This window comes from Xenopus tropicalis, chromosome 5 (genome assembly GCF_000004195.4).
Source record: "Xenopus tropicalis strain Nigerian chromosome 5, UCB_Xtro_10.0, whole genome shotgun sequence".
NCBI lineage: Eukaryota > Metazoa > Chordata > Amphibia > Anura > Pipidae > Xenopus > Xenopus tropicalis.
Genome location: NC_030681.2, coordinates 45,606,693 through 45,623,511, shown reverse-complemented (window position 1 = coordinate 45,623,511; position 16,819 = coordinate 45,606,693). Strand labels below are relative to the sequence as shown.

At 38.0% G+C, this 16,819-nt stretch overlaps 1 protein-coding gene across 10 annotated transcripts in view; it reads right to left on the bottom strand.

Annotated features, from left to right (window-relative positions):
- The window catches only part of utrn (utrophin), a 372,003-nt gene that overhangs the window by 104,345 nt on the left and 250,839 nt on the right, over nucleotides 1-16,819 (bottom strand). For all 10 annotated transcript variants that reach the window (XM_012963789.3, XM_004914663.4, XM_031901862.1 and 7 more), the window contains 2 exons: nucleotides 12,802-12,974; nucleotides 9,445-9,601 (listed from right to left, as the gene is read on the bottom strand). In XM_012963789.3, the coding sequence (XP_012819243.1) occupies nucleotides 9,445-9,601; nucleotides 12,802-12,974 (330 nt within the window). The remainder of the gene's footprint in view (nucleotides 1-9,444; nucleotides 9,602-12,801; nucleotides 12,975-16,819) is intronic.

Sequence of the window (16,819 nt, the reverse complement as noted above, 5' to 3'; positions counted from 1 at the left end):
AAAATAGCATCTCCCAGAATTCTATCCACACTTTGTCCATGCATTTGCATCACAATCCGGTGATTCCTTTATGCTGATAAATCTCTGCTGCGGCAGGCGACTGATCACCCTGAAATGCCTTTCCACTGGCAAAGTGAATTGGCAGTGGAAATACATACGCGCCGCTTCGTTTTCCAAAGTCGCACAAAGTTGCCTGCAGGCAACACCTATGCCTTTCCACCGGCTATTCACTTTGTTGCAGGTGGAAACACATTTCACGTGGGTCATTAGCCTTAAATGATAATAAAGTGCTCCTATTAATCATATTAAAAGTATATTACTCATTATTAATAAAAAAAATATATATTATAGTATACAGTGTGTCTCCAATTAGAAGCCTTCCGGTACTCTATCCATCTTCCTGGTCCAATTATTTCTTTGATTTTTGGTGGATAAGGGTAATGGCACCGCAGAGAAGTTTTTTGCTTTATCAATTTCAAGCTGAGGAGAGGCAAAGGCAATCACTGCCTTCAGAAAGCGAACACACGGGTCAGGCAATTTTTGCTAAAAAATGCAGTCGCCAGCATGTAATCATCATAGAGATAAATTGGGGTCAATCCTGCCTATTTTGTCACTTGCAAAACTTGGGTGACAAAATGTTCTGAATGGCCCCACATGCCCGTGTGACGGGGACCAAGTTTGTATGGCAATACCACTATTGGAAAGTTTGTATCTCCCAAACCAGATTATGAATATAGCAGCGTGCTGCCTTATCATATTTAATCCCAAAAGAGCTTTTCCACTTTGCTTTTCAGTTTATTCTGGATAGCAGAAGCAGATAAGAGGTTTCACTATTTGTCATGGCAACATTTCCTAAGCTTTCAGCTGTGTGCCAATCTGGTTCGGGTGCTTTGTGTCTGACTCATTTGCACACACTGCGAATGCATGGCCTGTAATTTAGGAGTGAGTTAAAAAAAATTGTTTATTCAGAAAGCTAGATTGAATAAGTAACACAAACAATATGTTTTCAAGCAGAGGTAATTTTGTGCTGCGTGCTGGAGATTCAATTATTTTAACATTGGCGGCATTGCCATTACATATTTGTTTAAAGACCAATTATTACAATATAAGCACTGAGTAACTAGCACAGAACACAGCACTATCTTTTAGTTTCAGTTTATTTATGTAAAAGTCAAATCCCCATATGTAATAAAAGGCACTAAGTTTGTCCAATAGCAGTAACCCATAGCAACCAGTAAGATGTATACTTTTAAACAGGTGACAAGTAAATTCTACCCACTGAGAGGTTGCTATGGGTTACTGCTCCTGGGCAAACTTAGTGCCTTTTATTACATAATGCCTATAGCACTGTTCCCCAACCAGTGGCTGGTGAGCAACATGTTGCTCATCAACCTCTAGGATGTTGCTCCCAGTGGCCTCAAAGTAGGTGCTATTTTTTTGAATTTCTTGTAAGGAGGCAAATTTTGATTGCATAAAAACCAAGTATAATGCCAAACAGAGCCTTCTGTAGGCTGCTTGTCCACATAGGGACTATTAGGTAGCTAATTATAGCTCTTATTGGCACCCCAGGAACTTTTCCATTCTTGTGTTGCTCCCCAACACATTTTCCATTTAAATGTGGCTCACGGGTATAAAAGGTTGGGGATCCCTGGCCTATAGTAACAGTGTAGTACAGTAATAAAGCACAATGGTCCACACTCAAAATGGCAAAAACTGTGGATGGGGGAAAGTGATTGTACTTGGGTGAACCTGGAAAACTAAGAATATGGCTAGCCCCACATCATATTTCAAAATTAGTTATAGAAAAATCTGTTTGCTCTTTTGAAAAATGGATTTCAATGCAGGATTCTACTGGAGGAGCGTTATTACCTGATGTTTTTTGTAAAAAAAAACCCCAAAAAAACAATTTCCCGCAACAGAATCCCCTTAGCATAGCACCCCACACAAAAACAAACACAAGCAATTGCCCAGAAAGTTTCCCTGGGTAAAATCATTTATGCAAATATGTTTTAAGGAACAATTACAGAAAAGAAAACAGCAGCCTTAATTATAAGTAATGTACGCTCCAGGTAACTATCCCAACGTGATTATCAGTTGGATGCCCATTAGGAATTGGGCCAAGTAACAGGCATTGAATTAATGACAAGGTCAGGAAAATTAAAAGGATGCCTCCTATTTAGAAGCAAAACTTGAAACCTCACAGTTTGGCAGAATCTAAAAATACATTGCGCTATTTTAATTAAATGTAATTAATTTTATGGTATGCATTACAATTAATAAACTAATTATACACTGAGCATCCTATTTAGGGATTGCTGCGAGGCAGCCAACTAAGATATCCGCCTAAGCTGACTGTAAATCATGCAAGGCTTTTAAAGGTTTTCTCTAGACTTTTCTCTCTTTACACTAATTTCTGTAGAAACCTATAATTAATTTGAGGTAAGAATTCCAACATATGATGCCAGGTAGAACTGAAGAAAAGTAACAAGCAAATCAAAGGGCTCCATGTTACTGAAATAACAAGTGCCTAAAAATGCTCTCAAATTAGCTGTCAAAACTTCAGCTCTTTACGTAACAGACTATCTACATTAGACGTCTCATCTAGGTAATCAAACAGTCAACATAAATGAAGTATTAATTATGGAAATGCTATAAGCTATTGATAACCCTCCTACATAAGCTCAGGAAACACTTAAGCAATGAAAGGCATATTCATATCATGTCAACAAAGGAGTCAAAATGATGTTCAAATTATGTTATCACTACGATCTGATATTTAGATTGGTAGCAAGCAAACTTAATATTCTGGACTTCAATAATTGTGACATGCAAGTGGGTACAAGTGTCCCCAGTTATACAAACCAGAGGTCTAATGTGCATAAGAATCCACCCTTAAGCAGGCCATTCACAGGCCAATAAAGCCTACCTCCAGAGCAAGTCAGCAACTTATTGGCCCATCTATCTGGCCCACCATGAGCCCAAATGACTGACATTTGACAGATATCAAGCAAGTTTAAAAAATCCAGCATTTCAGAAAGTTGATGTGGTCCTCATTCGACAGGTCTCCATAGGCCACACTGAATGATCTGATCATCAGCCCAATTTAGCCCAGCACACGGGTGGCCAAAGCAGGCCCAGATCCACTGATCTGCCAACCCCACCAAACAACATCTTGAAAACAATACATTGGCATTGGAACCAGCTCAAAACCACCACGGCCCTTCAACAGTAAAGACCTACAATAAAGTCCCCAGATAACAGTTACAATCAATCTCCTGATCCAGTTCTAGTGTATTTGCTGCAGTATTCAGTATCAGTGATATCGAACAGTGATATCGATTTTGAGATATTGATTTGGACAGAAGGGGAAAAAAAAAATCAACTTAATCGTAGCATTTTAGCTCATCTGGATAACAATGGAGAATATCATAGAGTGCTTTATGAGTTTCCTGAATTATGCAAAAATGCCTACTTCTTATAAATCTTGCCTCCAATAAATACATGCAAGTAAACATATACAATATTCATGTGCTTTCACCTACAGTAAGCTTTGAAATCCATCTGGGAGTTGACATATTACCTTATGAATTCTAAACGACAAGGATTACATATGTCTTCTGTAATAGAACAGAGCTGTAAATTTTGGCTAAGACAGATGCAAGCAGTTGTATAGCTCATTATGTACAGAAGGCGCACTTGAGTGGCTTTCTAAATGAAGTTCTTGTCATATTTCATCAGTATTTCAAGTCCCAGCACAAGCAGCAAGGTAAAAGGGGTTAAAATGCACTGTAGACCGGAACACCAATGATGTCAGATTTGTGGCCAATGTCAACACACATGGGGATTGGGGGCAAAGTCACAGTTAAATGCTTCTGGCAATGGGCTAAATATCCAAAACATCAAATGCCTTTTCAGCCTGTGTGGTCAGTGTTCACATTCACGTGGCTAAGTCATTATCAATAAGCAGATTTTCGAAAATCACTGATAGGAATTTAGAAAACATTTTGAATACAATTACAATGACCCTTATTTTAAATTAGGCTTTATTTTTACAAGACTTTCCACATAACATCAATCTAGTCCCATTTTCTCTCAGAGTAACAGTCAAATTTTCATCTCCAGTCCAGGAGAACATGGACAGACCTGATAAGAGAGGGTTATAAAAATAAGGCAAATGTTGAAGACCAATTCACCAAATTGTATCTCAATCAATTATCCTTTAGTAGCAGGGTTTGGAAAAGTAAAAGTGGCCATACACAAGCAGATTTAAGCTGCTGATTTGAGTGCTTTAGACCAATTTGGCAGCTTATCTGCCCATGTATGGGGACCCCCGACGGCCCTCCCCAATTGATATCTGTCCCAAAATCAGTCAGGTGTGATTGGGCAGGTTTGATTTTCTAGTCAGATTGGGAATCAGCTCATTAATACAATCCTTGCTCCAACCGCTCCTATCTCTTTCATTGTAAATTTCAGGGTTAAGATTTCTGTCAAAAGAACAAACTGCTAAAACTATGGGCCTAATAGAACAGAACAATTAAATGGCTTAAATGTACGCTGACAGTTATCCAACAATCTTAAAAATCAATTAAATTTGAAGAACAGAGTTCAGTTCAGGAAATAATTCTAATATGAATTATGCATGCAGAATGTCACTTGGCATCTATGATAAGATACTGAATGACATAATAAATGTGATCGTTCATAAAAGGTTTTCGATATTGACTAGACCTAAATGAGCTAAACTCACATCAGGGTTTCTTCTTGTTAAATCACTCTACACGCCATAAATTCAACAGAGGCTCTAAAACATTTGAACCAGACATGTATTAATGTTATCAGGCAAAAGTGCAGTTCTGCAAAGCTTTTAGCTTTTTAATTGTATTTTTTTTGCTTTGTCCTTTATCATGGAGACACTTGTCATCTTGACCAAAAATGCCCACTGTCACAGTTACATTACTTTATGCTATGAGACAAAAGTAACATTTTTGATATGCTGTAAACTGCCTATATCTTACATCAGGCATAACACTACTTGAATGGCATTCAAATGGATTTGGAGCTATGCAAATGTACAGCAAGGAAGTGATATATATATATATATATATAGGGTGTATAGCACCACTGTTATGGGATGTTAAGTAGAAGTCTCCCAGGCAAATGCTCCAATTCTGGATTTCCTTCCCTCCCCCACCGACATATATACAGATGCAGCCAGCAAGTTTTCAAACTTTGTCTCACCATGTCCAGACACCATTTTTTGATTGTTGAATCCTTCCTCTAGATGGTGCTAGAGTGCAAAGACTTGCCAGCAAAACACAGAAGAAAACACCATAGACCATGTGTGTGTTAACTGGAAAATATGTAATGCAACAACATTGCAAAGGAACTTGGCTGCATCTGTGCGTTGCCTTCTCTCTTCCCTGTTCCCCAACTACAGCTGGTTTTAAAACCCATTCTCGTGCATCACTCCACTCTTATCAAGTAAGGTGTACCTCCTCCTTGCATACGTGTTCTCCCTAGAGAAACATGTGGTGAAGTTCAAACCCTGTTATAGTTGCTGGAGCAGGATAAAAAGTCAGTGGTCACATATGTATTTAATATAATTTATTTTTTAGTAACAAACTATACCATATCCGCAGCTGTTACTAATAACATATCTTACCGCACATTCACCGCCATCTAATGTACAGCCATCTACTACAGCCTCATGAGACTTATATTTGATTAGAAAAATCAATATGGAGCTGAGTAATTCGAGAGCTTAACACTACCTAATGTTTGATTCCGATATTTTCTCAGCAGGATCTCAACTCCACACAGGAATAATGCACTATGTACTTTTGCTGACATAAAAAATAACTAATTACACAAAAGTCCAAGTCAGCAATTATCTTTTATAAAAGACCATTTCCCTTAATGGTTTTCACTACTTTACGCAGTGATTATAGCCCATTGCCAATCCACTAAAAGGAACTGAACATTTATTGCTACAAAATCTTTACTCCTTTCCACTTGGTTACATTGAAATACTCTTTTATAAATACAAGTGGGTAAAGGAACTAACAAGCCAGCAAAGTGAACTATAATGGTTTAAAGTCATGTAAAATGACAGCTATACTACTAACTATTTTACTCATCCTTAATGTAAACTAATTCTGTATGAGCACAATAATGCTCATCTAGTGCAACAATGATATTTAAAATGTTGATGCCCAGCTGCTTGGAAGCTGGAACTACAATAACCAACATCTCAACAAAAGCCAGTGGCTAGCTAACCTACGAACTGTATGTATTATTTCAGCTTATAGAAACACGCAAATTCGCTAAGGCTGGCTATACATGTGAAGATCCGCTTGCCTGAGGCCGCTCAACAAGCAGATATTTCAGCTATATCAGAATGATCTGATAGTTTGACCCTTTGGCCAACAATTGTATTATAATTGGAGCTTTGCAGGGTTTTGGGAGGAGATCCACATCAACGTGCAGATGCAGGTCCTCAATCCGACCTAAAAATCAAACCTGTCCGATTCCTGTCTGTCTGATTTTCAGCCAGATACCAGTCAGCAGGCCCATCAGCTGGAACCAGGTTGGCAGCTTTTATTGAGCCACGTATGGCCACTTTAATACTGTAATACAGCAGTGTTATTTAGCTGTGCTCACTGCCTATAGTGTTACAGCCGTTCTAGCAGAGCTTTATTCAGCCTAAGCTCAAAGCAATCAATGAAACATTAAGCCGCAGGCTAAACGTGACTGGTAAAGGAAGATTTTCATTGCTGCATTATTGCCATTTGTAAACGTCTACTAGTAGAAGAAAATTTAACATTTAAAAAGTGATTTAATAACGATATGATCTAAATGTTGTACATACTGCCATGTTTTAAGTAGTGCAGTCAGTCCAAACCCTCAATGGGGGAACCACATGTACTGACAGTCACCCTTTTCAGCATGTGCTGGAAACATATTTATGAAAATAATCTTCTTAAACCTAAAAGTGGGATTAATACATGGTCCAAAATTCCAACATTCCTACATGGAGTTATGTAATAAAAGGCACTAAGTTTGCACATGAGCAGTAACCATAAAAACCAATCAGCAGGTAGAACTTCCTAGTCACTTGTTTGAAGAAAGCATCTTATTGGTCGGTACGGGTTACTGCTCCTGAGCAAACTAAAGCTGGCCATACACGCACCGATAATATTGTACGACAGCTCGTTTCGTACGATATTCTGTGCGTGTATGGCAAGTTGGCGAGTCAACCGATATCGCAGGAGGCTGCTGATATCGGTCGACTCACCGATCGGCCAGGTTAAAAGATTTTGATTGGGCGCCATAGAAGGCGCCTGAGCAAAATCTGCCGTCAGGGCTGAATCGGCAGAAGGAGGTAGAAATCCTATTGTTTCTACCTCCTTATCTGCCGTTTCAGCCCTGAAGGTTAGTGGCGGATTTAACAATCTTTTGTGCAACCGAAATTGCCACGTGTGTGGCCACCTTTAGTGCCTTTTACTACATATAGGGGATAGTTGAATAGAATTTACATACACTTGCTATCTATGCTAAAAGTAAATAGAAAAGTATGCATCTAAGATTATATAGTACATGAGTAAGCAGAAATGCAAACAAACCTTGGAGGGAACAGATGCTTTAAAAAGATTATTTAACCTACACCAAAGTCCCCTGTGGTTTAATTATCGCCTGAAGAAGCAAGATTCATTGCATAGAACTCCTCAGCTAATTAAATTAATAAAGCCACAATATCAATTTATGTATAGATTTTCTTCTTATTCTTTTTTTCCCAGTACTTTCCCTTAATTTGCAGCCTTTCATTAAGGAACGGTGTTCTACATAATGGGATTTGACGCTCCCAAGATAAAACGAGCACCGGTTTAAAGAAAATTTAGTTAAGTTCCTAGAAATACATTTGCTTGTCTAACTTCAAAGGTACACTGCTTATTCAAGTGGATTCCCTCATTTAGTAGAAGGGTAAGAATTCAATTGATGGCTATTTATCTGACACACTATCAAAGCAAAAAAAATCATAAACAAGACTTCACGCCGTCCAAGCTTTTCTGACAAACGTTTGAAGAATATATATGTAAATGTTGTTAAATTCATGGCCCCAGGCTGTAGTATAATACAACTCCTGCAAGTTGTCTAAGGATCATTTGAGTTTCAGTACATTACATATAATCTAGAGAGAGAAGAGTTTTAGGCAAGCCTGATTATCTCAAACGTGCCAAATGTAGCTATTCAAGCAAATAAAGTTTTAATAAAGTTTCAATATATTCCCATTTTCTACTGTGTGTTATCCCTTTGATATCCTTGAATGTTATATTATACAGATCATTAACTTCTGATTCAATAAACTTGTTATAAATAAAACAAGGACAAGGGAGGTGAGTATTACTGGGGAGTGCTAATTTGTTAGGAACCCCCTTCGTGGCTTTAATCGCAACAAATAGTTCAGGTCTGCGCATTTGCCAAGTCTGACCTTGTGCATTGCTAGATGCTCAACCTGACAGACACTACCCAGGGCCACTGAGGATTTTTAAAGAAGTGGAGCAAGGGATGAAGGTGAATAACATCGCTGTGGGAGTGCCTAGCAAATAGGCATCTATCAGTACCTTTCCTAGTTCTTTAACTCTGCAGAATTTACAGCACATGCATTAAAAGACCGCAGTGTCGGCAATGTAGATTCTATGGTTCTTTGATCTATAGCTGAAGTCATGCCCTGCTAGGCTAAGAGCATATGCATCAAATCCATCAATAGAGAAATGCCAATGCCTGATAAATACTATCTGTCTCATGCTACTTACTTTGCTTAAATCTGATGTCAGGGCACATATTGAGTAGATTTCAACACAGTGCAATTTGTAGCTTATATCCGCTCCTTAGTAAAAAGCAGATGCAAACTAAGTGACCAGCAAGGAGTAGCGACAGTTCAGACCAGGCACTGAGGGAAAACAATGGTGGTGGGTTTGCCAGGTTTTCCATTAGCCTTTGAGTAATGAAGTTCTCAAGTACAATGGAAAAAATCCAGCTATCAGCATCAAACTCATCTTATTTTATTTGAGTTAAAATGAATAATGTCATTTTTTTTTGAGATTATTGTAGAGCATGCCCAGTACAATACAATAAATGCTATTTACAGCCATTTCCAGAACCAATATAACAATCATAAAGCACTTAGTGATACTTCAAACCATATATCTTTAACAACAAAAGATGAAGAATCCAATTAAAAACCAATTCCAATTGCAGGCACTAGGAGCAGAGTATGATGAGTGGTTGTGGCCAAATTGGCTAGTGTCTAGCAACAATATGCTTATTGCACTTTGTGAATGAAGTGTTGGGCTTAGTGGCGGCTTACAAAGCATAATAAATCCCTGTATGCTACTCCTTCCACTGAAAGCAGCTTGTTGTACTCTCATGAAGAAAGTGGCTTACCTTACAGTATTCAAACTGTTGTTGTACTGTAGGGACATCTCCTCCCACAGGCATTTGCTTTTTAAGTTCTTCATTTCTAACATCTAACCAGCTGATGAGTTCTTCCAGGGATTTCAGCAAGTAATTCCATTTGTCTGCACTCACTTCTAAGTGTGTTCTGCAGGAAAGCAAATAACAGTGGTTAAGATGGCCCTTGCCTTCATTAAATCTTAAATACAGGGACAATCACATAGAAGAATAAGTAGGCACTGATATACAATAATGTGCAAGGCAAATTGTCCTCTTCTGATTTCCTCTGTTATGGCCTATTTGCTATACTAAATGGTTTCAGATCTTTATACAAACAGTGCCTAACATTTGGTACCCCTAAGTGATTAACCCTTTCAATCTCCTTTCTATAAAAGGTGAACCCGATTTTCTGCTTGATGATTTGCAACCCCTAATCTAAGCTTTTCAACAACTGCCCACAGCACACTGAGCATGTGCGTGTCACTGACACTCCTAACAGAATTCAAGAAGAGGAGCTCCTATGACAATAATTCAGGAAATAATGAAGGGGACATGAACTTTTTCCTGTTATTGTACAACATCAAATGAGGGTCACTGACCACCTACAGACAACCAACTATTTATTTGTGATGTTACAATTTTACTGTATTGTTATTTTGTTTTACTTAGCTTTCTGTTCAGGCCTTCTCCTATTCATCTTCATGTCTTTCATTCAAACCTGGTTGCTAGGGTAGCTTGGACTCTAGCAACTAGTTAGTTGCTAATGTTTCTAACTGCAGAGGCACTAAACAAAATGCTAAATAGTTCAAAATTCACACATAAAAAATAAACACAGTTTTTTTTCATGATAGATATTCCAGAAACAGAAAGACAAGGAATTAGTAAGTTCTCCCTGTGCTTGTACACATCGAGTACATTTTTGTACTACAACAATATAGTATCTGTATGTAAGCAATAGGGACCTGAGGCTGTAAGATCCACTGGGGCAAGGACTGATGTCAGTGGTGTAAAATCTCTGTAAAGCACTATGGAATACACTGGTGCTATATAAATAAAGGATCATAATTAGAATAAAAACTACCATGAACATGATATTGTTTTTTGTTCCACTCTGTGCCATTCTGAGCTGCCAGCTCAATATGCAGAACTGTCATTTCTATGAAATACGCTTCCTTCCAATGTTATGACAATAGTGCAAATGTTTTATTATCTTGGAACATGGCACTTAGTGAGTGAAAACTTGAAAAGCATGCCTGACACTCAGACTCAAGGGAAAATAAACCATATGCATTTTCCTACAGAACAGATGTAAAATAAAGGAAGTTACAGAGTGTATCATTACAGAACTGCCTATAAATAAGGATTTTTTGCCATTCCTTTCAAATTGCACACTGCTGCTGAATGTTGATGCCTAAAGTTGAATTGTAATTTCAGTATGAAAACTAACCAATCAACAAACCCTGCCAAACCTTATTTGGACGACTTTGTGTAGGGCTGCTCCCCTGTTCATCTTACATTTGCAAAATATGTAGTTTATCACTGTGCCAGTACCCTACCTGCTGTATCTGCTTGCTTTACTATGTTGGGCTGAAAAACCCCACAGACAGTTCTTCCACTTCAGCTTATTCTTCTGCTTTTTTTCTTTTTCTTCTTATTCTTAGCGCCCCCCATTTTCTAAACGCTACTCCTCCTACAGTTTTAGGGGTACAACACCCTAACTCCCCACACTTCTTCGTCCTATAGGGGAGCAAATTTACCAATTGACTTTAATGAGGAAATTGAAACTGCTGCCAATCTTACAGCTTTGAGGCTACACTCCCCAAACTTGATGATTGTTGGATGCCCAAAAGTGGGCAAATCAGTTTTTTATCTGCTGCCATTCTCACAGTAATAACACTGGGCTCTCCAAACTTTGCAGAGCTAGTCACCAGGTAACTGTGATTCAAGGTTAGTGGACGGAGCCACCAACAGCCAATCAGATTTTAGCTATTGATTTTCAATGGGGAAATTCAACCTGCCTTTATTCTTACAGTATTAACACCAGGGTCACTAGGGGACTACATTTTTAGGTTTTGAAAAATGGTTGGAGCCCCAACAGCCAATCAGACTTCACCTATTGAATTTTTTTTGTTTAAATTTAAAATGCTGCCATTCTCACACTATTTATGTCAGGGTTCCCAAACTTTGCAAAGTTAGTAACTGGCTGACCACTTATTCAGGGTTAGAAAAAGTTTATATTTACTGCTGCCATTATTTAAGAATTAATTCAAGGGTCGTTAAACTTTCCAAAGTTAGTCACAAGGTATTTGCGGTTTAAAGTTAGAAAAAGTGGGAGGTGCCACCAACAGTCAATCACATTTCACCTATTTACTTTCAATGGTTAAGTGAAGTGCTGCTGTTCTTTAACTATTAATCCTAGGGTCCCTAAACTTTGCAGAGTTAGTCACTGGGTAACTGCAGTTCCAGGTCAGATGTCACTCATTGACTTTCAGTGGGGAAATTTAAATTGCTGCCATTCAGACACTATTAAAACCAGGGTCCCCAAACTTTGCACAGTGGTTTTTACTATATAACTGTGGTCCAAGGTTAGAGAAAGTGGGCCGAGCCAACAACAGATCAGATTTCATTCAGTGACTTCATGTTTTTCAAACCAACATGAAGTTTGTTCTCAAATTTCCCTTTCTAGTTTGAAAATGATCTCTCACACTATGGGGTACCCAGTGTTCAGATGGAGTGACTGTGGACAAATCGCTTTTCATCCAAATGCCCCAGAAAAGGTAATTAGCTGCTGTCTTGTGATCGAACAGACCTGAGTGAGAGTGAACTGAACTATTGTCTTAACAAAAAAATAAATGGTTTAATGGTTAAGTGATTGATTCAGGGATTCCTAGATTAAATTCCTAGTTCCCACACAAGAGACTAATGAATGGCAGGGAAGATAATGGCAAGGAAAAAAGGAAGAAATGAAGACTGAGCAGAGAATAACGAGTAGAGAAAAAGACAAGTAGAGAAAATACAAGTATATATTATGCAGAAGCAGGCAATGGGGAAATTATTACGCAGGCAAAGAAGAGATGATGAGAAAGACAACAAGGGAATAGAGAACACAAATAATGCAATATAAGGGGAGTAACATGTACAAGAGGAGAGTGGGTCTGAGGGATGAGGGAAGAGTCAATGAACACTATAGTAAAGAAGCAAAAATAACAAAGGCAGCCTATTTTCAAAATATGTTAGAAATGTTAGATGCCCTATAACATATGCAATCTTTAATTTTAAATCTAGCAGATTTAAAATATTTCCCCAGATATCATTTTATATTAAGAAATCCAGAAAAGTATGCTCTACCTGATGTTGGATGACTTGGCCTTTAAATCGTTCCACCGGTGGTTCATATCATCTAGTCTTTGCTGAAGGAGAGCTGCTTCTTCTGAGGTTCCCAGTGCTTTCACCATCTTCTGCCGGTTCCCATCAATGCTTTTAAAGATATCATTATGGGCATCTATCTCAGCTTGTATATCCTTAAGAGAAAAACAAGAAAAGTTGTAAGTGACAATAAAAATGAGTTACATGTCTAATTTAGGTATAAGCTCAACCACATTCTCTCTTCACTGAATTGAGTGATGCACCATAGGCACCAATACATTCTGCTGTATTTGTATTTGAAATTATCCTCCAGATCACTACTGAATTTCTCTTTTTACCTGACATTTCATGCTTGTCATGGTGCAAGTATACATGCCCTGCACTGCATGCCTGCACTGGGAAAGCATTAGCGCCTCCTTATACTGTAAGTCATTTCATAAACAAGCACTGGAATTCCATTCCTGAAATCCTCTATAAGGAATTCTTTCCCAGGAATTCTGAAAGTAATACTAGCATAGATAGATGGTCTAATACTGTCACTTACTTGTCGCTTATAGACCACTGCCCCAGTGACTGTGGCAGTGGTCCATAAGTGACAATACTGGACAATAGCAGCACATCTCAACCTCCTATTTGTGCCTTTTACCCACTTACATTATAAGCTCTACAGGTCATTTGCTGGAATATAAAATGACAGTGTAATTACACAGCATGGTGCCATGCATATTTACAAACCCATAAGAATGTACAGTATCTAGTAGAATTAAGTCTAAAACAACTGCACTTTTCAGAGTTTTTCTTGAAAAAAAAAAAAAGTCCAGTTCAGAAAGTCCAGTTGTTTTAGACTTAATTCTACTAGATACTGTACATCATGACCTGGATGAATGAGAATCTTCATAGCCATAAGAATGTAAATTATTAATGCTATATTATGTGAGATCTTGTAGATTGTAAGCTCTTTTGGGCAGGGCCCTCTTCACCTCTTGTATCGGTTATAGATTGCTTTATATGTTACTCTGTATGTCCAATGTATGTAACCCACTTATTGTACAGCGCTGCGGAATATGTTGGCGCTTTATAAATAAATGTTAATGTAATGTAATGCTTAATGTCCCTTTCAAGGATGCCTTGAACAGTTATTGCTTCGTAAAAGCAAGAAAGAAGTATCTTTTTTCATTGCAGATTGCTCAAAGCACACGCTATTAGACTTTAGAGTTGAGACATGTCAAAGCAACTGATATGGCAGCTCCTACTGTTCAAAAAGTGAATGTAAATCAGATTTTATATAGGGAATCTTTTCCTTTTAAATATACAGACACATTAAAAGAAAAGTAAATTATATATGGGATGTCAACCTGTATCATTCTAAGATTTAAATAATTAAGTTTCCATACCAGGGTTAACAGGGTTGGACCCAGATCTGATCCAAAGCTGGTTGGTGCTCCCCCACTGACTGCCATTCCCCGATCACAGCGAAGTTAAATATAAGATATGCGTGCTTGGGGGGGGGGGGGGGATATGCTTAGCAAATGCACCCTTTATTATTTATCAAGAGTGACTATGAATCATCTGCATTACTTATTAAAGTCAATAACACTGATACAAATGACACCGCAGACTTTAAACAGTGTATTTTGCAATCAAAAATGATTTTTTGGGGCTTCACAAATCAACTATATACAGCTTATCCCAATACAGAATGTGGTGCTCACAATTTATGGCAAACTGATATTCTTTCCATCATGTAGACTGATTTTGAAGAGTTACCTAGCTAGACAAAGTGCTAGAATAACTGCCACAATCAGAAGTGCTTGCTCAAAAAGAGATCCCATAAAGCAGAAAAGCTAAAATTGAAATCTTCAACTGTAATTGGAAAACACTTCTCTACTGCTCGCTATATTTATGACATACAACTTACACTTTTTATTATATAACCTTATTTCTCTGGGTGGAGAAGGGAGAATAAACCTTACTAAATTACGAGGAAGAAGTCTTATTGTACGAGCAGAACAGGACTCTGCATACTCTCAGGCTCTGTGGGTAATAAATAGAACATTTGCTAGGGTGTTACAGGGTTCAAACACATCCAACTGGATAAAACTTGACCAGAAATATAAACCTGTTGCTAAACAGACATATTATTGTTGCTCTCCATGATAAAAGCCCCATTTTAAATGTTATACCTAAACAAAGTCCCAACCTACAGAGCGCTGAAATATATCATGAGATCGTGGAGGGACTGTGGAGCCAGCTGCCTGCTGAATTTCCTCCATGCAAATACGTTTCCCGCGGGAAAAATCAGCCTCCTCGCTCACCCCTCCTGTTCCTGGCTTCTCCCGTGCAGCGTTCCACCACTTCCTTCTAACCCCTCCCTGTTTAGGTGCATTTGCCTTACGACATTAAAGTTTCTGTGAGCTACAAAATTAATTTTTTATTGCAAATACTTTTTATTCTGATTGTTAAAAAAAAAAAAAAAAAAAAATTATATATATATATATATATATATTGCAATATATGGACAAACAATCCCTGTTTTGCTTAAAGGGAAGGGCATTTCTTAGTAGCTTAAATGCACCGAATGTCTTAATGTCCTATATATTGATAATGGGTGAGTGCAGAGGATCTCTTGTTGTTTCTATGTATTTTGTGGTCACAACCTCATTGCACCCCCGCCTAATGGTTTAAAATTTAGTGGTTGAGCACAACTTTCCCTTTTTTTGCTATATATATATATATATATATATATATATATATATATATATATATATATTATATATATATATATATATATACATATACATATACACACACACACACACACAAGAATGAACGGAGCACACCCTATTATAGTTCAAATGCCCTGGGTGCTGGCAAAAATATGGTAATATAGAGGCAGAGAGAAAAATGGCGGGTGATAGTTCTTGGCCATTTAATTTCTGGTGTTATTTGATGGCTTCCACATGCCCACAGTGGTCGGAATTCGGTAATAAAACAGCTATAAAGTTTGTAAAGATGTTTGGTAAAGTTGAAATGCATAGCAAGGACTATAGATGTTGTATTCTATAATAAAGCTGTGGCCAAACTCCACCCACATAACTGTGTCCGTGTGTCATCTTTGTCAGCTGAAGTACATCGGGGTAAGGTAGGAAGGGAGGGAATAGGTCTCCACAGCCAGACTAGGGCATTCACTGGAGCTATAACTAATACAAATTCATGTTCTGTAAAACTTTGGAGGCTGCTTCAAAGTTACTTTTGCATTTACCTTTAAAAACTCCTCTGATTTCTTTATATTTGTCTACCTAATAACGTGCATAAATGGCAATAAGGGTTGGTAGGACAAGAGATGGGCAAGGGAACTGTATATTTTGTCAATTTGTGCCCTGTGCCATGGTGGGTTTTATTTAATTTTTAATAGAATGAGTTTGTTGTAAGGAATGACTTCATCTTTGTCCCATGCCCACAGCATGCTCATTTAATGCCATTCTGTTTGGAGCACCTTGGATGTAAAATTATTTTCTCCAGACATATTAAATTTGGACACCTGTTTCTGTAACAGGAAACTGGATCACAAACTGCTCTGTGACTTGGCTTTGGTCTCTGACCAATTTCATTTTTCTTTACTGATTTACTGAACTTGCAACATACATTTAAACAAATCAGACTTGATATGTCTGAAACCCCATGAGTAAATTAGGGGAACCCCTGCTTAAAAGGGACCATTTTGTATTAGCTGAAGCTGCTTTGTAAGAGCCAAAAGTTTTCAGAACAAGCCTGTCAAAGTAATATACCCATTTGTTTTGGTTTGGTACAAAGAAAACACCAACAATAACATCTGGAGGAAACCACATGGCCCACTTAAGTGCTCCTCCACTGGGTCTGAAGTCCTTTGATGCTGTCAGTCTTTATTATACAGCCTGCAGGCTTGTGCAATATGGACAGTGCTGTGAAACATGCTGCTTTATTTTAAAAGATAGAAAACTAGTACAGGTATGGGATCCCT